Source organism: Camelus dromedarius, chromosome 4, assembly GCF_036321535.1.
Source record: "Camelus dromedarius isolate mCamDro1 chromosome 4, mCamDro1.pat, whole genome shotgun sequence".
Taxonomy (NCBI): Eukaryota; Metazoa; Chordata; class Mammalia; order Artiodactyla; family Camelidae; genus Camelus; species Camelus dromedarius.
Window position 1 is genome coordinate 18,147,810 of NC_087439.1, and position 26,287 is coordinate 18,174,096.

The window sequence follows — 26,287 nt, forward strand, 5'->3', positions numbered from 1 at the left end:
AGCCCAGAAATAAAGCCATACACTTAAGGTCAATTAATCTTCGACAAAGAAGGTAAGATTATACAGTGGAGAAAAGACAGTCTCTTCAGCAAGTGGTGTTGGGAAAATGGACAGCCACATGTGAATCACTGAAGTTAGAACACTCCCTCACACCCACCATACACAACAATATACTCAAAATGGCTTGAAGACTTAAACATAAGACAGGATATCATAAATCTCCTAGAAGAAAACATAGGCAAAACATTCTCTAACATAAATCTTAGCAATGCTCTCCTAGTTCAGTTTACCAAGGCAATAGAAATAAAAGCTAAAATAAACACAAATGGGACCTAATCAAATTTATAAGCTTTTGCACAGAGAAGGAAACCATAAACAAAACGAAAAGACAACCTATGGAACTGGAGAAAATATTTGCAAATGATGTGACGGACAAGGGCCTAATTTCCCGAATATATAAAGAGCTCATACAACTCAGCAACAAAAGAGCAAACAACCCAATCAAAAAGTGGGCAGAAGATCTAAACAGACATTTCTCCAAAGAAGACATACAGATAGCCAATAAGCACACGAAAAGATGCCCAGTATCACTACTTATCACAGAAATGCAAATCAAAATCACAATGAGGAAATCACCTCACACCAGTCAGAATGATCATCATTAAAAAGTCCACAAATAATAAATGCTGGAGAGGCTGTTGAGAAAAGGAAATCCTCCTGCACTGCTGGTGGGAATGTAGTTTGCTGCAGCAACCATGGAAAGCAGAATGGAGATTCCTTAAAAAACTAAAAATAGACTTACCATATGACCTAACAATCCCACTCCTGGGCATATATCCATAGGAAACTTTAATTCAAAAAGATACATGCACCCTAATGTTCACAGCAGCACTATTTACAATAGCTAAGACATGGAAGCAACCTAAATGTCTGTTGACAGATGACTAGACAAAGAAATTGTGATGTATTTATACAATGAAATACTATTTAGCTATAAAAAGAATGAAATAATGCCATTTGCAGCAACACAGATGGACCTAGAGATGATCATACTAAGTGAAGTAAACCAGACAAAGACAAATATATGATATCATTCACATGTGGAATCTAAAAAAGGATATAAATGAACTTACTTACGAAACAGAAAAAGACTCACAGGCATAGAAAACAAACTTATGGTTACCAAAGGAAAAGGGGTTGGGGGAGGGATGAATTAAGAGTTTGTGATTAGCAGATACAGACTACCATATACAGAATAGATAAACAGTAAGGTCCTATTGTATAGCACAGGGAACTGTATTCAACAGCTTATAAGAATCTATAATGAAAAATATTTAACTGAATCACTATGTGGTACACCAGAAACTAACACAACATTGTAAAGCAGCTGAAGTTGATTTACAAGTTTATGCCATGTATGAAGTAAGAGCTGGAAGAATTATTTACAGATTAATCCTCTGGCTCTACACATTTCAACCTTGCTTCTTCTCCACTACTCACATCTGTCCAGCACAGGTTCCAGAGGACAAATTCATGCTGCAGTACAACTGCCGACCTTGCACTAGGAGTATTCCTGGAAACCATTCCTACATTGGGATGGCTAGCTGTTACCTAAAAATACCTAAAAGTGGAAATTACTGAGGTCTTCATAAACAGCCCACTAAACTCAAACTAAATGAACTGCCAATACATTTTTCTCTTAGCCTGATCTGTAAAATGCTTGCTAACACCAAACTCCACAACACAATTAAATCCATATATACATGTATGTGGTATGTGTATATATACATATATATACATATAAATATATATATAAAATAACAATTGACTGAAGAGAGATCTTTCAGTCTATTAAAAGTAGCCTACTTCTATAAATTTGACAGGAACACAAAATGGTGAAAATTGCCAAATTCTCTCCCAGAGCCCTGAAGTGGGCCTACGTAAGTGAGGGATTCTGAAATTCAGTGTTCATTGGTTTTGTGGCAAGGAAAGAAAAGTACAAAACAAGTCTGTAAGTACAACAGCAAAGAAGTAAGTTGTAAACATGAAAGAAGAAAGGTAGAAATGAATGAGAAAAACATCTTTTTTAAGACAAAGTAGCAGCAGTATGGTTTAGGGTAGAATTAAATATTTAAACATAAAGGAGAATTCCTAACAACCTAAAATTAACAACAACAGACTTTCAAATGTCTTTAGAGAAACTGTGAAACATGAACCTTGAAATCTTCCTTTGGAATTAATAAAACCGTTTTCTCATTCAGATTTACAATGTAAGTAAAAATTCATTCCTCCTTTCTGAAATAAGAATAAACACAAATTTCTTTTTATTTTCCTTTTTGACTGAGTACAATTAAAAAGGAATTTCTCAACAGGCACTTATATTAGCTTACAATAATCAAATAGGAAATTTACAGCCAAGAACACACGTTTATCTGTGTTCAACAACAACAACAACAACAACAACACACACACACATACAGTCACACATGTACACACACAGAGTTAACTTTGGACTTTGAAAAGTAACCTCTGACTTTTCTTTTTTTAAGTTAAGCTCCCTTGTGTCCTTTTGGAGCAGTCTCTTTCTTCCACTCCCAGCTCCTGGGAAACACTGATCTATTTTCTGCTCCTACACAGTTTTGCACACTCCAGAATGGTATACATACAGAATGACACAGTATGAAGCCTTTTAGGTCTGATTTCTTTCACTTAGCACATTGCATTTGAAATTCATTTCTGTTGCTGGGTGTATCAGTAGTTCATTCCTTTCTACCGCTGACTAACATATTCCACTGTATGGATATTTCATGACTTTTTTGTGCATTCACCAGTTGAAGGACATCTGGATTGCTTCAAGTTTTAAGTGAGTATAAATAAAATTGCTATAAACATTTGCATACACATTTTTGAGTAAACATATGTTTTCACTTATCTTGACTAAATACCCAAAATGGGATTGCTGGGTTGTATGGTAAGTGTATGTTTAGCTTTATAAGAAATTGGCATACTTCTCCCCAAAGTTCCTATGCCATTGTGCATTCCCACCAGCAGTGTATGTGAGTTCCAGTTGTTCAGCATCACTGCCATCATTTGGTACTGCCAGTCTGTAAAAAGTCTACCTGTTCTCATGCACATATGCTGGTATTCCACTGTGGTTTTAACTAGCACTTCTCTAATGACTAATGATGTTGAGCATCTTTTCAGGTGCTTATTTGACCTCACCTTATCTTTTTGGTGAGGTCTCCAACTCTTTCAACTGTTAAAATGTTTGTTTCTGTTTGTTTTATTATTGAGTTTTGAGAGGTTTGATACATTCTTTTTATAAATTCCTTCTGTGTACTTTAAAATTTTATATATTTGTGTATATATATATATATATATATATATATATGAATTTATATATTTCTTTATCAAATATGTGTTTTACAAATATTTTCTCCTAGCCTGTGGCTTGGCCACTCATTTTCTTACTAGGGCTTTTGGAAGAGATCTTTTCAATTTTTATGAAGCAGAATTCATCACTTTTGTCTTTTACAGTTTATGTTTTTGTATCTTATATAAAAAATGTTTGCCTCACCCAAGCTAACAGTGAGTTTCTTCTTTATTTCCTTTGACAGGTTTTATAGTTTCAGGTTTTATGTTCAAGTTTACAATCCATTTTTAACTGACTTTTTTTCATTTTTTAAAATTGTGGTAAATACATATAACATAAAATTTACCATCTTAACCATTTCTAAGTGTACATTTCAACATTAAATACACAATATAACTAGCTGTATAACCATCACCACTGTTCGTCTCCATAACTCTTTTCATCTTGTAAAACCAAAATCTATACCCACTAAATAATTCCACATTCCCTCCTATCTGCCCCTGGCAACCACTATTTTACTTTTTGTCTCTATGACTTTGACTATTCTAAATACATCACATAAATGGAATCATACAGCGCTTGTCTGTTGGAGACTGGTTAACTGCACATAGCACAAAGTCCTCAAGGTTCATCCGTGCTATAGCATATGTCCGAATTTCCTTTTTTTTGTAAGATGGTATAATATTCCAATGGATGTACAAACCACATTTTTCTTATCTATTCACCCACTGATGGACACCTGTTGCTTCCTTGTTTAACTTACTATGAATAATGCTGCTATGAACATGCATACAAGTATCTCTTCAAGACCTTGGAGCTTTTGCACAGCAAAGGAAATCATAAGCAAAACAAAACAATCTATGGAATGGGAGAAAATATTTGCAAATGCGATTGACAAAAGTTTAACTTCCAAAATATATAAACAGCTCATATAACTTAACAACAAAAAAACCAAAAAACCCGATCCAAAAATGGGCAGAAGACCTAAACAAGCAATTCTCTAATGAAGACATACAGGTGGCCAACAGGCACAAAAAATGCTCGGTATTGCTAATTATCACAGAAATGCAAATCAAAACTACAATGAGGCATCACCTCACAACCAGTCAGAATGGCCATCATTCAAAAATCCACGAACGATAAACGCTGGAGAAGGTGTCAAGAAAAGGGAACCTTCCTACATACACTGCTGGTGGGAACGTAGTCAGCCATTATGGAAAACAGTATGGAGATTTCTCAAAAAACTAAAAATAGACTTACCATATGATCCAGCAATCCCACTCCTGGGCATATATCTGGAGGGAACTCTAATTCAAAAAGATACATGAAATCCAATGTTCATAGTAGCACTATTTACAATAGCCAAGACATGGAAACAACCTAAATGTCCACTGACAAATGACTGGACAAAGAAGTTGTGGCATATTTATAAAATGGAATACTATTCAGCCATAAAAAGAATGAAACAATGCCACTTACAGCAACACAGATGGACCTGGAGATTGTCATTCTAAGTGAAGTAAGCCGGAAAGAGAAAGAAAAATACCATATGATATCACTTATATGTGGAATCAAAAAAAAAAAACTTATTTACAAAACAGAAACAGACTCATATAGAAAACAAACTTATAGTTACAGGGGGGAGGGGGATGGGAAGGGATAACTTGGGAGTTCAAGATTTGCAGATACTAACTACTATATATAAAATAGATAAACAACAAGTTTCTACTATATAGCATAGGAAACTATATTCAATACCTTGTAGTAACCTATAATGAAAAAATATGAGAATGAATATATGTATGTTCATGTATGACTGAAGCATTATGCTGTCCACATTGTAAAGTGACTATACTTCAGTAAATATATATATATACACATATATATATATCTACAAAAAAAGAGCAGATGTACATTACAAAGGAATCAAGCTTCAGAAAAGAGGAATTATAAAACTGTGATTTTTTTTGCAGCCTAACCATAGTCAGTTGATACGACAAAAGATATGGTAAATGCTCGAGGAAAAAGAACTTAATTTCTTCAGTGCAGTCAGACAGTTTGTTTTGGAAATGTTTAAAATTTAGTGAACTGACTTTGGAGATCAATAATTTTGGAAAGTCCAGTCAGTGTTCAAGTACCAAGTATGCTGCTCAGACCTATGTTTACCAGTATAACTAGACACCTGAGTGCGCTAAACTTGAAACTGCAGGAAAAATAAAAGGCAGCTGTATCAGTTAAGGGAGTACAGGAGTTCAGATGCAGCTGAACCATGTGCACGAGACAGATGGCTTCTCAAGAGTGCGCTCATCTCCTGTTAGCAAAGCTCCTTGAGCTCTGTTAAACAGCAGATTCTGAAACACTAGGAAGTAATTCAGCAAAAAGAAGCTCAAATGGGTAGAAGAAATTCACATGGGTAAAAGTAATGTTTTACATTTCTTAAGTAGAGTGAAACTGAAGATGTATTTGAATAATCAAATAATTGTGGTCAGGACCAAAAACAGCTGAAAAAACTGGGGAAACCTGTTTAGTACAGCTAAACAAAGTACTTCTGGGATTACAGAGATAAGCAAAACATATGAATCCAAGAACTATTTTTCTGGCTACTTAGATACATTTGGGAGCAAGTTAAAAATCTACCTGAAATTATGAATATATTATTTCATGAAATAACCCAAAATTATAATGTAACTTAGCAGCACCATGCAAACCTGGGATTAGAATTGTAAAAACCTGAAGTATAAGCTCCTTCTGGCAAAGATTATGTCCTATTCACCCTTGTATTCCTAGTAGCACTTAGCATGGCGCCTGATGTGTAATAAGCAGCTTATGAATTAATGAACAAATGGATCAACTGACTAATGAATATACCCTACAGTTAGTTCTTGAGAATAGCAATTCTTTAGCAAGCAAAAGCTAAAGCAAACTAAATTTTGAAAAGGGACATGAAGTTAAACACAGCAAATTAATCATATTTATAACTTATTCCTATGAAAATTCTTCTAACATGAAAGGAAAGAAATTAAAAAGCTATTAAAAAAATAAGAACAAAGAGAATGAGAGAGAGAGAGAGAAAAAAAACCCCCCAGGAAATGAGGATTTCAACCAATTTTTGGAAAAGGGGTAGTAAGTAGAAGAGATATCCTGGTTAAAACATGGTGAAAATCAACACAAATATTTATCCTCAATGAAAATGAGCACAAAAAATAAAAATGCATTAAGCCACCAGGACAAAGAGAATGAAAAGGAAACAAGAGCAAAGAATGTGAACATATTTCTATAAGCAGGAATAAAAAGTGAAGAAGCTAACACAATGGAAAAAGCTGAATATCAAGGACCTAAGGAGAGGTGTCCACAAAACCCTAGTCCGTTTCAGGAGTTAAACCTCAGGTACTTTAGAAGGTGGAGGTGAGTGCAACATGGTAGCTAAAAATAGGGACATTGGTTGAAGATCTGTATAAGGAATTGCTAAGTGCCCTGTCTCCCCATTTCATGCTACCATGTTACTATCCCTCCTGCATGAGACCATAGTTTTATTCTACAAGAGAAACGGAACCAAAGTTTAAATATAGGGAAACCAAGAACAGTAGGAGGTGAGGATAGATGCCATACGGAAACTAGAGATTGAGTTAAGAGTCTGCTTAGTAAGCATGGAGAACAATAATCTCCCTCCCTTGTTCATGCCAAACACATGGTAGCCAGGTTTAAACCTCCAAGACACTCACAATAGAAGAATGGACAATTCATTTTTCTTAAAAAAATTTAAAACGTCACAGAAAGATGACCTCCACAAATAATATCCGAGGATTTTCCAATGAAAAGCCCATCCTTTTCTAGTCAAAAAGCTCTTCTAATGAGCTTTCTACCTCTTCAGTTTAAAATATGAATGGCCATTCAAGGATCAAAAGACATTGAGGAAAGCCTCTAATATGAACAAGAGACCAAAACACTACAAAAAAAAAATTCACAGTAAACATATAATGCAGCAAACGAAAGTTAAAAATAAAAAGTAAAACAAAATAATATTTCAAAAAAAAAACCCCCAGCAACAACAAGCATCCAAAAATAGAAGGCTATGTGAATACAGAGGGTATAAAGATTAAGAAAGGATGGTTAATAATTTATAACATTTTAGCTGTTTTCCTCAGCTAAAACAAAAATTCAACAGAAAAATGTGGGATAAGGGAGGAAGGCTCCCAAAAAGTAAAACAAAAAATAAAAATAAGAAACTTAAGGACCAATACATAAAAAAAAAAAATAGTAGTTCAAGAAAGAAACACTCGAGGAAAAGGAAAGAAAAGGTTTATAATGAATACTTCCCAGACATAAGAACTCAACTTTTGAGAGTAAAAGGGATTAGTTTGTGCCCATCATTTGAATAAAAAGGACACAAACCCAAACACATTTTTATGAAATCAAAGAATAACAGGGATAGAGGACAATCTCACAAGTTTCCAGGATAGGGGGAAAGACAAATGTACATAAAACATGCAAAGGATCATAAGTCAGAAGGGTATTATGATTATGAATGGCAATGGAGACAATGGAGAAATGACTTCAAAATCCTGAGGAAAAATGATTTCCAACACAAAAATCTATACCCAGCCAATGTATCAAACAAGAGACTAACTACAAGCGGACATATCAGGATTCAAAAAATGTACTTCTTATGAACTTTTCTTAGGAAGCCATTGAGGAATATGTGTTCAGAAAACCAGGAAATATGCTAAGAGGAACCAAGGGAAAAATGTACAAGATCACCCTGCGACATCCTGTCATATCAGACAGCAAGAAAGCAACCAAAGTCTTAGGGTTCTGTAAAGCACCATGTTGAAGATGGTCCCTTTTGTCAAAGGTGGGACAATTTGACCATCAAGAAAGATGGTAACTGAAATGGATTGAAAAAACACGAGTCAGAAACTCCCAAGCACTCAGCAGACTAGGATTGGAAGTTAATTTCTTCAACCTCATCAACAGTCTTGATAGAAAAACAAGATAAAATGAATGTTAAGAATAATATACTAAAAACTACATAACACTGTAGAAAGCAATTAAAAAATTAAATAACTGGAAACAAATCTCTGTTCACAGACTGGAAGACTTAATATTATTAAAATGACAAAACTCCCCAAACTGATCTACAGATTATATGCAAACTCTGTCAAAATCCCATTTTTGCAGGAATCAACAAGCTGATCTTAAAATTTAGATGAAAATGCAAGGGACATAGAATAGCCAAACCAATCTTAAAAAAGAACAAAGTTAAAGGACTTAAATTTACTAATTTCAAAAATAAATACCCTCATTAGACACCATTAGAAAATGCTAGCAAAGCAACTTATTATTTTGAAAATTCATAAATAAAAAGGAAAAATTAAGCATTTACCTTTCCTTTTCTAAATAAACTTAACCACTGAGTGTCCAAATAGAGGAGTAGGGGAGGTTTTTCTTTAGAGAGTTATATCAACTAATAAATGAAGAGTGTTAGAATATTAACATTTTGCAATGTCTAATGATTTAATAAATCATCTACTGAATGTTAACAGCCACTAACATCCCAAAAAGAGAGGCCTTACTTATCATGGGCCTTCTAATGGAAGAACACAACATCCCTATAAAGTAGAACTGCTAAAAAATAATTGAAGTCTGTACATCGAATTACCAACATAGAAATATAGAGAACAGAGGAACATGTTAAACAACACCATGGAGATGCAAGCAACAAAGTCCAGATAACAGTAAGAATTTAGTTTCGTCAACAAATTAAAAATAACTAAATAAAAACAAGGCAATAGAGGAGAAACCTGGAGATTAAGAGAGATTTAGAGAGATTAAGGGAGAGATCTATTGTTTGTAATGTGTGAGCCTTATTTGAGTACTAACTCAAACAAACAATTGGGAAAAAAAACTTTTAAAAAACTGTAAAACTATATTTATGAGATAACTGGAAATTTAAACATTGACTGAACTTTTAATGTTATTAAGAGATTATTATTAATTTTAATCTCTTTTAAGCATGATAATGGTATAATTACCTGTTTTTTTTAAAAAAGGGTCCTTACTCCCTAGATATATATACTGAAGTAGTATATGGATAAAACGTGATGTCTAGGCTTTGCTTCAAAATAATATGGGGTGGTAGAGGTAAATGGGAGAACAGTGAAAACAAGACTGGGCATGAGTTTAGTTGATGCTCGTAAAGAGTACGTAGAGGGTGTATTATTTTATTCTGCCTACTTTTGTATATACTGAATTTTTTCCATAATAGAATATTAAAAAAAGAAGACAAGAAAATAAGAAACAAAGGTATGGAATCCAGGAGAGGCAAAAGAAAATTCAAAATGACAGCTCTGCACCATGCCTGGAGAAAAACCAGTACAGACCAGAGCAGAACAGAAGGCTGTGGGAGGGGAGGCATCCAGGAAACTTAAAAAAAAAAATTATTTTATGTGCTTGTATGACCTTTTAGTAGTTGACATATCTTTCAATTAAAAAAGAAAAAAAAATAGTAATGGCTATATAGAAAACCAAATGGTGGAATAAAAGTTAATAATTAAACTTAAAAAATTGACTAAGAAAGGAACAATTACTTGATTTATTAAATATTAATTTATTTAGTCCATTTATTCTATTTAATCAATCCTATAAACACGGACACTAAATTACCAAATAAGTCAAATATTTGCAAGAGAACAGAAGAAAAGTGGTGGTAAGGGGTGTTTACATTACTGTCTTTGACTTTTTAGTTTCGTGACTTGGACAAGTTACTTAATCTTTCTAAATCTCAGTTTACTTATCTATAAAATGGCCATAATTTCATTAACCTTGTAGGATTGTTAAAAGAATTAAAGATAACACATCTAAAATACATGGCATAGCATCATATATAAAATGTAATACCATGAAGCTAATAAAAATGATATGTTTTAGTTACTGATATAGAAAGATATCCTAAAAGTTGCGTTCAGTGGAAAATGCATATTATAGAAGAAGTATGTATAACATAGCCCTATTTGTATAAAATTTTCTCTCTCTCTACTTACCTATCTACTTATCATTACGGATCTAAGCAGAGAAGTTATCTAGAGGGAAAGTTACCAAAACACATTAGTATTGGTTACCTGTGGGCAGTGAGAGTTCAGCTGATTTTTACCTATGTAAAAACTCATTTCTCTTTGTTTGATTTGTCAACATAAGAATGAATTATTTTTCCAAGAGCAATAAACTATCTTTAAATTAGTAAAAATAAAGAGAATAAAACAACTTACAAAGACAATGTTAAAGCATGGGGTAAGTGATGCTAAATGAGAGTAGCAGATGACGGCATTGCAGGCAGGCTCTGTCAAAGTTACTAGACCGATGGGTAGAAATAAAGAAAAATGAAAACAATTTACTTGGTAGTAGTGTTGAATTACAGTGTTTTTCTGTTCCATTTTTATTGTAGAGTGTTACAATTTTTATTGTTTAACTGTCCTTTATACATAAATAACTATGCATATTTTATTTCTTATATTAAGCCAAAATCCACCTTCCTATTAAATTTCATTCCTTGATAATATTTTTACCCTCTGACACCACAAAGACAAAAGTCTAATTCCTTTAAAACATGACAGATCTTTAAATATTTAAAGACTTGTTCCTCCTAGGTCTTTTCTTTTTCAAATTCCTATAGGCTTCTTAAGACCAAGCACTATGTCTTACTCATCTCTGTGTTGCCGGCAGCTCTGAAATAATGTCTTAAATATAGCAGGCCATCAATAATATTAGGCATTTGTAGAGCTGAATATGAAATCCCCTCATTACTCTGGTAACCCTTTCTCAGCTATGTTTTCATTTGTTAATATGCTTCTTAAAACATGACTTTAAGTTCCCTTTCAGTTCCTTGTATTCCATGTCTCCAATGACCTAAAATCCCTCCCACAGCTATAATCCATCCTGAAAAAGTTCCTGCTAGTAAATTCAGACATTCCACTCTCTAGTACCCCCATCCTTCCAGCCCACTTGTTCATTTATACCCACTGTATCTTTACTATTCCATCAGGACCTTTCAGTCAACTTTCACCATATCCACAATATCTTGCCTGTCTTCACATCCTTCCTAACCTTGTTTTGATTTCTCAGTTCCTACATAAGCTTTGTTTTTATCAATACAGTATAATTTCCCTTGTCCCACAGTCCATGCATTGCTCGCTGGTGGGAAAAAAATCTTTGATAGGTCCAACTATAAGACTTTTCCAAGCTTCTGCTCATGCTGCTGGAGCAATCAAACCTTAGAGAAGACTGGTTCCACTACAAATCTAGAATTGCTGCTCTCAAATAGTTATCCAGGGCTGTACTGATTCTACCACACTAATTTCATTCTCTCATTCCCCTGTTCAGCAAAATTTCATACCATGTCAACATTCACCAAACTTTTAACCCTCAACTTTTCCATTTCTCTGAACACATAACTGTCATTCCCATTTTCTAGAGAACATAAAAGTATGCAGACCCCCTCAACTTCTTGCCAATCCAGAAACTATGGATATTCTCAATAATACCATAAAGCCATTAAGAAAAAGGTGGAAGGTATTTATGTGTACAAAAAAGGACAAATAAGGAAAGTACAAAATAACGTGGATATTTATAATAACTAGTTAAAAACAAGAATGTGCTTGCAAATATACACAATTTCTGTGCAAAGATTAAAAACTACATATAGTTGCCTAAAGAAGAGAAACTGAGGTGAAAGAGATTTTTTTGAAATTATATGAGCTTCTATAGGATTAGAATTTTGAGTCATGTGAAAATGTTGTCTTAAAAAATAACAAATGAAACTTGTAAATTTAATCATGCATGTGTTTCATGCTTTAAAATCCCACAAGCAGGGTCTAGAGGTGGGGGGAAAGGGGAATGGGAATGGGAAATTGTTTATAATACTGGGAATGTAATGGGAAGCGTTTCAGTGCTCATTAAAGTTCTGGAGGCGGATGGTGGTGACAGTTGCAGAACAATGTGAATGTACTCAGTATCACTGAACTCTAATCTTAAGAATGGTTAAAATGGTAAATTTTCTCAAGCATACTTCAGCGTAGTTTAAAAAAAAAAAAGCCTGCAACACTGATAACCAAAAAAATAACACAAAACACCCTCCAGTGCCTTTTTATTGCTATTACGGTGAAGCACAAGACCCTGTATAACATGACCCCTGCCTAACTCCATCTTGTCTTGAGACTCTCTCTTCAATTAGCTCAAGAATATTCAGCTGAACTGGACTTCTTTTAGTTCCTCAAAGGCATAGCGATCTCTCTTGCTCTGAGCCTTACTAAGTAAAATTCCTCATCCTGGGATGCAAATCAATATCACTTCCTCACAGGATGCCTCTTGGTCCTTTTGATTATAGTGACTTAATTATTTCAGTCTACTAAACTCTGCCATAACGTCCTTCACCCCCCTTTTATGACATTCACCACAACTATAATTATCTGGTCAGTATTTGACTTGAAAACTCAATGAAGGCTGGGGCCTTGTTCTCTATACTTCAGTCTTGTTCTCTGTAATCCATGCTTGATATTTAGCACAGGCAATAGCAGATAGCAGGTACCTTATAAATATATTTTTCAATGTTTTATTTTAAAATTTTAATTAATTAATTAATTAATTTTAATGGAGGCACTGGGGATTGAACCTAGGACCTTGTGCATGCTAAGCACACACTCTACCACTGAGCTATACCCATCTCCCTATATTTTTTGAATGGATTAATTCAAAATTAAACTCCAGATGTAGGCTAATCAATGAGTGAAGCAGAAGCATCACTTACTCTGGATGCCAGTTTCATTAATGTGTCCTAATATTACTTAATTTTTTATCACTTATGATAGACACTTGACTTTAATTTAGCCTAGGGTTATTCAAAACAGAAGTCTTTTTAAACTAAACTGAACTACTGATAATAGGTGAGGATTTCTCAAATCCCTTCCATACAAAGCAGACTTTCTAAGCATAAAGTGCAGAATTTTTATCAAATTATTTTTCAAACTTATCTCTGCCATCCAGTATGTTAACTATTTCTCTCAGATTTGAGCCATTGCAAATGGAATAGACCTGACCTCTATTTAGCTATAGATGAGAACATTAAATGCAACAGTGCTAAGGACAAAGCATACTGCAATTCCACAAAAGACATTTCTTGAAGCTGACATGACCTATTAACTAACACTTTTGGGGAATGACTATAAATACCTTTAAAATGTACTATCACTCAACATTCTCCCTCTCATAACAATTAAGATAATTGTTTCTCCTAAGAGGTAAAACTGGCACAAAATATCAACTGTAAAGAAAATTCAGAAAATTTGACAAATTACTATGAACACATTCCTAACCTTTAAGCATGACATCAAGGGAGGGGCTGCTGCTAAGAGGATGCCAGCAGCCAATCCTGGCTGGATTACCTATTTGTCCTTTTTTTCTATGTAAAAGAATATTTATCAAAGTTGCCATTCCCTAAATCTTCTTTACTGCCAGGAAAAGTGAAAAAATATATATAAGAGGAAGTCAGATACAGGGCAAGCCATTTAACCTTGTCAGGTGCCTGTAAAATGACAGAGGCGGGGACTGCGCGACTGCAAAGCTTTTCTAGCTCTAATGTGCTAATGGTTGACAACTCAATGGGCTGTCTTCTCCAAATCATATCTCCATTTATAGCTTCCTCTAAATATAACCCAGGAGAGTGAATGATGTAAGGGACTTTGGATCTGGGATGCTCTGAATAAGTAATACTCTCTGTGCCTCTCAGACCAAACCTGGTAGGTAGTTACCTATACCTAGACTTCTCATCTCTAAATCACATTCACATTCTGTTTCCCATCATGTCCACTTCTGTTTCCTATCACTTATGTATGGAATAAACTTTACAAAGGCAAAGTTACATTTTTGCTCAAGCTTCATTTAACTTTATTTTTAATATAGTCATGACATTTCAAATATAAAATAAGGATCTAAAACTGAAGAACTAACCATAATTTGGTTTCTGCAACATTATAGTGTGAAAATGACAACTTTATAGAATCAAACATTATGGGGAAAAAATTTAACATTCCACAGACTAACTTAAAATGCCAGGAAGTGCCTCGATCTAAATCAGCGTCTATGGAACCATAGTGCTTTCAAGGTAAAGAAGTAAAGGAATAACATAAAACTTTTGAAATGGAATCTAGAAGAAAATGCCTTGAGAGGTATGCATATGTATGTTTACCACATGGGATTACTTCACACAGAGAGAAAAAAGGTGAGGGGCTCATAACACAGATGAAGAGCTGACTTCTGTAATATATGAAGATTTCCAGTATATCAGTAAGATAAAAAGCCAGTAAGTTTAGTAGAGTGAAGGGCAAAGAACACAGACAACTGCCACCCGTACATAAGTAACACACATGCATACCTTAAGATTATTAAAAACTGTAATAAAGGGTGAATGCTGAATTTTATCAAATTACATCTCAGCATAAATGGAAAAAATGAAATGAAGCTTTTCCTTTTCATTATTAACATGGCTAATTATATTGATGGATTTCCCAAAATTAAACTATGGCTGCATTCCTCATATAAATTCCACTTGCATATGGTTAATAGGCTTTTTAATGAGTTTCTGGTTTATACTAATATTGAATATTTCTGTATTTATAGTCTTAAATAGAAAAAGGTCCTTGATTTTTTGGGGGTGTGTGTGCTATCTTGCCTGATTTTGGGGATCACTGTTAAACTGCCAATATACAAACAATCTGGAAGGACTCTGTCTACCCCTGTGCTCTAGGGCCTTTTAAAAAGCATCAGAACACAATAACCATAAGGGGTGATTTCAGAAAGACAAAGGGTGAGGGACTTATATCACAGGTAAAGAGCTGACTTCTATAATATACAAAGATTTCCCATATGTCAATAAGAAAAAAAGCTAGTAAGTTTAGTAGAATGAAGGGCAAAGTACATAGACAACTGACAGGAAAAAAGTACACGTGAGTTTTACATGTATGAAAAAATGCTTGACTGCCTTTAACAACATAAGACAAATGTGTATTAAAATTATTACCAGATCACATTGGCAAGATAAAATAATTTCTATTTAAGTATGTTGTCAAGGTGTGGGGAAAAATCTTACTGCTGTGGGAATATAAATTGGTATACGTTTTCTATTGGTATATGAATAATTTGCAAATATTTATAAAATATAAAAATGCATATGCCCTTTGTACCAGCAATTCCACTTCTAATAAATTTATCTTACAGATTTACTTCCATGTGCATGACATGAAACATTAAAATAGCTAATAATTATTGAGTGCTCACTATGTACCAGTCATTGCTCAAGTCCTTTATAAATATCAGCTAATGTAAGTCTCATAATAACTCTCTGAAGCAGGAATAATTATTCTCTGTTTATAGGGCTAAAGAAATTAAGGTACAGGGAGATAAAGTTACTGTTCTAAAATGAAACACTTGGGAAGTACTGAATAGGAATATAAAACACAAGTGGTCTAGCTCTAGTTTTGCATGCTCTTTGCCACTGTAATATATTACTTCTCAACACCTGCAAAGATATTCACTGCTCCATTGTATGCATCAGCTATATACCACAAACAAATGTCTATTAATAGTAGACTACATAAGTAAATTACAGTGTGTCTGTACAGTGGAATACATGGAACATGTAAAAAGAATGGCAAAGTTCTTCTAGTAACTGATAATGCTAGGATCTCCAACACATTGTAGGTGAAGACAGCAAATAGTTTATGTAGAAATAAAATAATGTTATACATACATAATCATATGTGCTTTTTCATGCATAGAGTATCTCTAGAAGGATACACGAGAAATCGCCAACACTGGTTACTTGGGAAGGGAGATGGCTGACTGTGAGACACGGGTGGGATGGGTACTTACTTTTCACTTTTTCATAATATGCACATGTATCAATACAATTAAATAATTTCAAAAATGAAATGTTTGGAAGGTAAAAAATAAAGAAAAACTTCCATTATTGACTCCTTTTTTACATATGCGTCTTCCACACAAGATTTTACTTGAAAATATTCTAGAGCTACCACAAGTTTGAAGAACACCAGGACAAAGGCTAACTAATGAAGTTTAATGTTCATGGTAATATGAGAGGGTTAAAACTTACAGAAAATAGTTTGTCATACCTGATATGTGCATTACAGTATCTTTTGGCGTAGTCGGTCCATGCTCCAAACTTTTGTGGAAAGAGAGCTTCAATCTGCATGAAAAGCTGAAACAACACAAGTGTCTTCAATATGTTATAATATTTTCTAGTAAACTATTATTACCGTGATGAATCCACTTAATGAAATAGTAAAAAATGAAAAAGAAAATCTACCTTTTCCCTCAAGGCTCCTCGTTCCCCTCCATCCACCCATCCTTGCCATCCTATTCTTCAGGAATAACTGCTAACCTTTTCTTCAATGTACATTTATATACTTTGTATGCCTACATAAGCTTATGTACTTATTCTCTTTTATTCACAGGAAAGGATCATACTACACATACACAACTGGAATTTTGTCCCCCAGAACGTATCTTAGACATCATTAAAGCACATGTATGTCTAATTTTATTTAGTTTTAAAAATCACATAAGCAATCTACTAAAATAATAAAACACTGTTATTATGTAGCTTATTATTATGTGGCTACACTGTAAAAGATTATTACGTAGATACAGTGTAAAAGATTTAAACAGTCTTCTGATAGTGGACATACAGGCTGTTTCTAGCTTTCATGCAGTTATTAAAAATTAGTAACTTGGTTAAGTCTACATGTATGAGTACACATATATAAATATATGTGGGTGTAGGGATATACATATGTATCAGCATCTACATCTATCAATCATCTGTTTGTCTATCCATCCATCCATCCAACCCCCTATATGCATTTGTATTAGATGGGTTTATAGAGTACATTTTTAGAAATGAAACAGGTGGATTTAAGGTATATGCTTTTCAAAATCTGATAGATGTTACCATTCTGCACTGTAAAAAACAATGGTCCCAATTTATGCTTTCATCAATTGTATCATGAAATCTTTCCATTTTTATAACTTTAATAGGCTGTACATAGTAGTGCCTGTTATTTTAATATTTTTTAAAAATAACAGCTTGAGGTATAAATTCATATTCCGATTTTATTGTTCTGACTTTTAAAGTGTACAAATCAGTGCCTGTTAGGAGATTCACAAAGTTGTGTTTTGATCACTACTATCTAATTCTGGAACATTTTTATGACTCAAAAAAAAAAAATCTATACCCATTACTAATCCCATTCTCCCTCTCTCCCAGTCTTGGCAACCACTAATCTATTTCCTAGCTCTATGAATTTGCCTATTTTGGACATTTCACAAAAATAGAATCATAAAATACGTAGTCTTTGTGTCTGGCTCCTTTCACTCAGCATAATGTCTTCAAGGCTCACCCATGCTGTAGAGTGAATCAGCACTTCATGCCTTTTTATGGCTGCATTTTGTTGATCCATTCAGCAGTTACGGACACTTTTTCCTACTTTCTGGATATCATGAATAATGGCACTATGAACATCTGGATATAGTTTTTGTGAACATATGTTTTCAATTCTTCTGGGTATATACCTAGGAAGGAAACTGCTAGGTATTACAGTAATTTGATTTTTAACTTATTAAGGAATGGCCAAAGTGTCTTCCACAGTGGCTTTGTTGCTTTACATCCTTTTTATATGACAACATACTTCTAAATAACCAACTGTTCAACAAAGAAACCACAAGGGAAATTAGAGATTAGAAAAGACTTTGCAATAAATGAAACTGAGGAGACAACATACCAAAAATGAGATGCTGTGAAAGCAGTGTTTAGAGAAAAATTTATATTGGTATACATTTATATTAAAAAAAGAAGAAAGTTCTCAAATTAATAATCTAAATTTTCACCTTAAGACACTGGGAAAGGAAGAGCAAATTATACCCAAAACAAACAGAAGAAGTAACATAATAAAGATTAGAATTTAAATAAAATGGAAAGCAATACAAAAAAAATCAATGAAACCAATAATTGGCTCTTACAGAGATTAACAAAGTTGATAAAATTTTAGCTAGATTGACAAGACTCAAATTACTAAAACCAGAAATAAAAGAGGATGTCACTATAAACCTCACAGAAATACAAAGAATTATAAGGAATTCCATGAAAACTGGATGCCAATATATTAGATAACATCAATGAAATGGACAACTTCCTAAAAAGACACAAAAAGAGTATCAAAACTGACTCAAAAGGAAACAGACAATCTGAATAGGTATTTACTCAGTGAAGAAAATGAATTATCTAATTGTTAATCTAAAATCTGCCCACAAAGAAAAGCTTAGGCCCAGAAATCATCATCAAATTCACCAAATATTTTTAATTATTTAATAATTATTTTAATTAATTAATTTTAAAAAATTAATTAATAATTTTTAATAAAAAATAAGTAATATCAATGTTTTGCAAACCCTTCCAAAAAAACAAAATAGGAGGGAACACTTCCCATCTCATTCTCTGAGGTCAGTACTACTTCAATACCAAGATATAATAAGAAACTGAACCAAGATATAACAGAAAAAACTACAGATCAATATCTTGTATGAATATAGACACAGTTTTGCAAACCCTTCCAAAAAAACAGAATAGGAGGGAACACTTCCCATCTCATTCTCTGAGGTCAGTACTACTTCAATACCAAGATATAATAAGAAACTGAACCAAGATATAACAAAAAAAACTACAGATCAATATCTTGTATGAATATAGACACAATTATCATCTACAAAATATTAACAAAGTGAATCCAACAACATATACAAGGATTATATACTGTGACCAAGCAAGATTTTTCTTAGAATGCAGGGTTGGTTTAACATGAAAATCAACTAATATAATATACTCTATCAGTAGAATAAAGGATAAAAACCATATGATTATTTCAGTAGATGCAGAAAAAACATTTAAAAAATTCAGTATCCTTTCATGATTAAACACTCAATAAACAAGAGATAGTAAGGAACTTACTCAATCTGATAAAGGAAATCTACAAAAAACCCACAGTTAACATGGTAAATATGTAGTGGTGAAAGAACTGATTTCTTCCCAAGATTAGGAACAAAAAAGATGCCTACAACTCCCATTTCCATTCAAAACTGTACTGGAAGTTCTAGCCAGGGCAAGAATTGGCTATTTATGCAAGAAAATAAAATAAAAGACATCCAGATTGGAAAGAAAGAAGTAAAACCATCTCTATTTGGAAATGACATGATCGTGTATACAGAAAATCCTAAGGAACCCACTAAAAATTATTAGAACTAATAAATGAGTTCAGCAAGCTTGCAGGATACAAGATCAATGCACAAAAATGATTGTACTTCTATATACTTGTAATAAACATTCCACAAATAAAATTAAGAAAATTCTATTGACAACAGTATCAAAAAGAATAAAATACTTCACAAAAGAAGCATAAGACTTATACTGTTAAAACTTCAAAGCACTGTTGGAGAGTTAAATTTAATTAAAAACTCAACTAAATTGAAAGATCTCCCATGTTCATAGATTTCTAGACAATATTGTTAACATGGCAATACACTCCAAAGTGATCTACAGATTCAACACAATACTTATGAAAATCTAAGCTGGATTCTCTGCAAAAATTGCCAAGTTCTACAAAAAATTCATATGGAAATTCAAGGAACCCAGAATAGCCAAAATAATCTTGCAAAAGAGAAACAAACTTAGAGGACTCACCCCAGTTTCAGAACTCCTAATTTAGAGTTTGCAATTTTATATTTTTTTTCTTAAAGAGTCCCAACATCCCCAAATTGTATAATCATCATGATTCACAAAACCAGATGTACCCTTGCTTTGAATAGTGGTATCCTGGGTGAGGAGTGAAGGTACTGGTATGTAATCACATGGCACACAAGGGCCACTATTGTACTGCCAGTATTCCATTTCTTATGCTAGATAATCAATAACTGAGTATTCATTTTTCTGTTATCATTTAAAATATACATATCTTTTATATACTTTCCTTCTTAAATGATACATCTCATACATTTTTCATAAGGACATAATAAATCCCATTACTCAGTGACATAATTTTAGAACGTTAAGTAAATTACTTGGGGTCTACTCTCCCACTTCCAGTAGGTATTCAAGAGCAAAAAATATAAAAGGTAAAATGGAGAATTTTATCATCACTGGCTATGCACTGTTCTGTGTATTTCAGAAGAATTCCAGGGTGGCATTCAAAAGCAGACCCTTGGTAATACCAGCAGAGATGCTTGCAATAGCTATCATTCAGGCCTGGCTTAATAATCAGTAACAACAATGGACACATTTAGTTGAACGTTTACTATGTGCCAGGCACAGGACACTGCACTTTCAAAGCAATATTTCTTCTAATTCTCACAACAACCCTACCAAGCAACAAGCCTGTGTATTTTTCTATGACTGAGTGCTCCTTAATAGACAGGGCTTCCCTAGGTTATACTGACCTTTATAGTGTTTCATCCTTCATTTTTCCTTCCCAGCCTTTTAATCACTCCGTACCCCAACTGCCTCTTAGAGTTGTAAAAGCTAAATAGGGTATCAAATAAATGCCTTATTCTTCCATTCAAAGTAGGTATCTCCTCTGGTCTGCGTATAACTTCTATTTTCTCTCTACCTCCCCAAATGTGGATTTTGAAGTGAAAGAGGAACAGAGAGAAGTTATGTAATGTAGTACAAAAGATACAAAGGAGATTGAACCCCAACCCTAGGGAGCTGTAAAATATAATGTAAAATAGACTGGATAAATGAAAATTAAGACCACAGAAGAACCATAAGAACACAAATGTGAAGAATATTACAAATATGTATTAAATATGAAAATCTCATAATAAAGGTAAAAGTTATTTTTTATATATAACTATAAGCATGGCTAAGGCTTACACGTAAATAGATACAGTCAGGGCAAAAGATATATTTAATCATAAACAGCTGTCTAGAAATTCCCAATGTGTTCTAATGGCATTTGGGGCATCAAATTTAAAATTAAAAATTTACAAAAACAGTGATGGATTCAGTTCTTTGTTTAAAGCCCAAAGTATAAGGATGTTGATACCTCTTCAGGCCTTCCCAGAGCTGGGGTTCCTGTAAGAAGAATGGCTCGTTTGGCTTTCTGTACTAGTGGCAATAAAATCCTGCTGCGAGCTGCATTTCTGGACTTCATGTAGTGAGATTCATCCACAATAACTACTCTGAAGTTCTGATCATTCAGAGCATCTATCAAAGTCTCGGCGTCTGTGGTTAAAAGGCCATAACCCAGAACTGTCACTTTGCTGGTCGATATTCTCCTAGAAAAGAAAATCCATGTACTTTAAATATATCTTAGTAACCAATTTACTAAAAACAATATAACTCTTTGGGAAGAAATACAAAGGAGAATAAAGGAGGAAAAAGAAGAGATGGTACTACTGCTAAAACATAGTATCTCTTTAAGATTTTGCCATCTTCAAATATGATAAATTAGAATCCAAAATTTAAAATTTGGTTAACCAAAACCAAATTTTTGGTTAAATGGTTTTTGGAATATTTTGACATTTTACTAGGATAAGAACATTACTTTCTAAGAATGTTTGTTTCCATGCATCTAGAATCATACATAAAAAGTAGATACGCAAATATTAGTTGACTATACAATGAAGCCTTCCCACAAAGAGGATAGCAGTGTTTTTCGACTCAAGTGCTAATGCAATTTTGAGCAGAATGACACTTAGTACTGCACGGCTGTCCAGTGTACTGCAGTGCATTTCACATTCCTGAACTCTCCCATTAAAGGCCAGTAGAGTCCCTATCACAGTGACAACAAAAATGGTCCTTGCCCTGGGGCAATAAGGCTTGAGGAAGAGAGGAGGGTACAACCTCACCTAGAGATACACTAGGCTAAAGTCATCTCTGATCTTTTAAACTATCTCTATAATTCATACATCTATAATATTCTTTATCATACTATAATGAAATTATTCACTTATGTATTTATTTCTCTTATTATATCATAAGACTGGTGAGGGTAAGGAATGTGTCTTATTCATCTCTGTTATGTACAGTGCTATGCTCCCAGTGAGTTTGCAGAATGAAATAATTAGATAAATAAATGCATTAACAATAAAACATGTCACTTTTGTATTTTCTATGTCACCAGTGAAAAACACAGGATGGTGTCAATCTTCTGCAGTTCTCTACCCTTCAACAGAAAAGTCAGATCTCCTAAATGGCCAGTACCAACATGACAATTAATTTTTTTTTAAGGATTACTGCATTTAAGCCCTGAATGAATCTATTTAATATAGAGACTTAATGAATTTCCTACTGCACTCAAATGATAGGAAAGTCTGCTGATGAAAAGAATAGGGCTAATACTACTAACTAACTTAGATATACTAAGAGGAATATACGGAAGACAAGGGCGTCATAGGTCACTGTAGCTATTACCCTGCCACGTCTTGACAAGCAGATGGTCCATGCATAACAGGCGTATGACAAAAAGAGGTATACGCATTTGCAGTAATACATGTTGTCACATGTTGCTATATACCTAGAGCTGTTTCTTTAAGTTCCTGGAAGACACTGGGCAAGTTTTTCCACCATTAGCTGACATCCTGCAGAAAAGTCATCCTCTGGGGTTGTAATGCTATCTAACATATCCCAAGTGTTATTCAAATAAAAATACTAGCCACTATTTAACTGCTAAAGTATATTTCCAAAATAATAATAAAAATTAGAAGACCTAAACACATAAAAAATGATAGAGGGGAAATATTTTAAGAATACTTATATGTAAACTTCTAAATAAGGGATAGCTAACAGAAAATGGGTATAGAGGTCTTAATAAATTCTATATTCTCTAAAGTCCTAAGTCTTAAGTTTTATGTAGTTTTATTAGAAGAGAGGAAATTTATTTATAATTATTGTCTACATTTTATTTTGACCATGCAAAGTGTTTAAATTTCCTTGGGCCCATGAAGAAATATTTCACTCAATTAGAGTTTTAGGTTGAAAGAAAAATGTTGACATCTATTTTATCTGGTTCCTCCTTCCACACTCATAAAGGCCAACTTTATTTCTATATTTCTTTATGTTAATAATCATAGAGAATACAATATAGTAGAATACCACACACAAACAATCTAACCAAGTATTAACAGACATTTATTTCTAATGGATACATTGCTTTTTATTTGAGGCTTAGAAATCGGTAACTTTGAACTTCTAAGAACATGATAATTTGCATGTTTCACCTGGAAATACAATGAAATAAATTATTAATATTCAAATTTATGCAGTTTATTCCAATGGCTAGAAAACAAAATGAGAAGAAGTAGCTATACTATGATCGATTTTTAGAGTAAGGACTTCAAATTATCACAAAGTAAATATTTTCAATGTAGAAAATATTAAAATTATAAGTTGATATAATAAAAAGTAAAACTGGCTAACATTAATTTTGTTTTACATAGAACTTGCACATTAACTAACAACTTCTAAGCAAAACCTACCATTGTTGTCGATAACAGAAGTTCACGAGCTTCAAGTTAATCACTGAAAAATTGTAAAATTTATTTTTATACCCTAAAATAGTTTAAAGTATATTTAAGGTATATATAAAGTAGGCATATTCAAATAATTTTAAAGTATATATATATATATACATTTTTTTCCATATAACTTTAAAAATATACCATAAAGGAACTGATGACACTAAATACACTGTTTGGTTTTAGATAAATAATTCATATTTTTAAATATAAAATAAAATTCTCCATATTAGTCTCTTAATTCTAAATTATGTGCTATTTCATTCCAAACACTGGTATATATTACATACACACTGGAAGGCTTTTTTTTTTCTTAAAGATTAAAAGTTCTTCTTACCCAATATCAGTTTTATTCTGAATAACATTGATTTCTTCTGGACCTAGCTCTGGGATCCATTTCTCTATTTCTTCTGTCCAAGGGTACCTCAGAGATGAAGGGACCACTATTAAAAGAGGCCACTCTTCCTTATAGAAGTAAGTGATGCCAATTGCTTGAATTGTCTTCCCTAGACCCATCTAAATTAAAAACAAGCAAATAAATAAATAAATGCTAAAATATTTTTAAAGAAAATATTTACCAAATGTTTTATTTAAGAATATTACTATCAAAATACTTTCCCAACGTAAAATCAACTGGATTACATAGTTTATAAAAACCTCAAGATTATAATGACATTTAAAATTTATGAAACAAATTATATTATTTTCAAGTCATTTGTGATTGGACTAAGACAACTTCTTATTTTAAATATTAGTTATACTGGTTTCATACAACTTAATTTTACAAAGATGTATGTGATGGTATATAATTCTCCTCTTAGAGAACACAGGAGTAAATACTTTACCTATACAGCCCAGTTATCATGTAGTTTTAAAGCTAGAATAAGTCCTAAACCACGCACACTTTACAAGAGAAGTAAGCACAGAGAGTTAAATTATTTGTCCAAGTTCACAGTTAACTGGATGCTAAAGTAGCAGAGAGCCCACATCTTTGGTATCTTCTCACTTGATTGTTTTCACAGTTACGTCATCTGTGCCTCATTTCTAAGCTGTACCCATTTAAAAATTAGTTACCAAATGCATATTTATAGTGGTTTTGTTCCTAAGAGTCAGAAGCTGGAGACAGCCCAAATGTGCTTCAAGTGGTGCATGGATATAAACTGGTAACCACACAGTGTTATATACCATTTAGCAATAAAAGGAACAAACAAACAACAACATGAATGAATCTCAGATGTATTTTGCTACGTGAAAGACGTCAGTCCCCAAAACTGGATACAATATGATTCCATTTTTATGTCATTCGGGAAAAGGCAAAACAACATGGCCAGAAAGCACATCGGGGGCTGCCGGGTGGGAGGAGGGCAGTAGCACGAGGGACCAGTTCTACATGTTGTGGTGCCACTGTACGACCTCATTGTGCAGAACTCACAGAATTGTACACTAAGAAGGTGAATTTACCTAGAGGAGTGAACTAATTATACCTCAAAAATCCCGACTTAAAAAAAGTAGTTACTATTACAAACCACGAGAAAGAGAGACTAAAAGATACAGACATTGCTTACAAGAGTATTCAAAGAAAAAAAAAGACATAGAAGCCTAAAACAATGAATGTAAAATAAGTTTTAAATGTTGAGTGAAATTAAAGAAGAAAAGAGGAAAATAAAGTCTTGGACATCCATCAAGTCACCATAAGGAAAATCTTTTTTTTTTCTTCACTAAACTTACTGTATTAATGATTTAATGATGTATGTAAGTCAAATCATTATGCTGCACACCTTAAACTTACAGTATGGTTTGTCTATTATATCTCAATAAAACTGGAAAAAAGAAAGAAAACCTTGTTTCGTGTATGTATTTTTCTTTTAACTTCTGCTGTTAACACCACCAAAAGTAATCACAGTATAGTTCAAGCAAACTCACATTATTTGATTGATACATCAATCAAACCCCAAGTCGAAAGAGAAAATTTGTGTGAATTGCTCAGAAAACATTCTTCTGATTGGAATAAAGACTGCCAAAGGGAATGCGGTAAACGGAATGTAGGAAGTGATTTTGTTTCTGACCTGGTGTAGAGTAAGTGCTCAGATATTACCTGAACATATGAGTGAATGAACGACTAAATAAAGATCAAGGACTTCGAGTTCTCTGGGCAGGCAAGACCCAGGCACAGAAAAGGCACCTGCAGTTTTTAACAAAAGGGAGGAAGGTTAACTGAAAAGCTTTCAGTCCAAGAGCAGTTATATTATTAGTTACCATTTCAAAGTTCTGAGGCATAACATT

At 33.3% G+C, this 26,287-nt stretch overlaps 1 protein-coding gene across 3 annotated transcripts in view; it reads right to left on the reverse strand.

Moving 5' to 3' along the window:
- The window catches only part of ZRANB3 (zinc finger RANBP2-type containing 3), a 209,619-nt gene that overhangs the window by 78,501 nt on the left and 104,831 nt on the right, over window positions 1–26,287 (reverse strand). For 2 of the 3 annotated variants that reach the window (XM_031451316.2, XM_010984029.3), the window contains exons 4-6: window positions 24,342–24,520; window positions 21,532–21,763; window positions 16,552–16,637 (exon numbers count right to left, since the gene is read on the reverse strand). In XM_031451316.2, the coding sequence (XP_031307176.2) occupies window positions 16,552–16,637; window positions 21,532–21,763; window positions 24,342–24,520 (497 nt within the window). Of the gene's footprint in view, window positions 1–16,551; window positions 16,638–21,531; window positions 21,764–24,341; window positions 24,521–26,099; window positions 26,141–26,287 lie in introns of those variants that run through there. The other variant, XM_031451317.2, reaches the window with a different exon arrangement.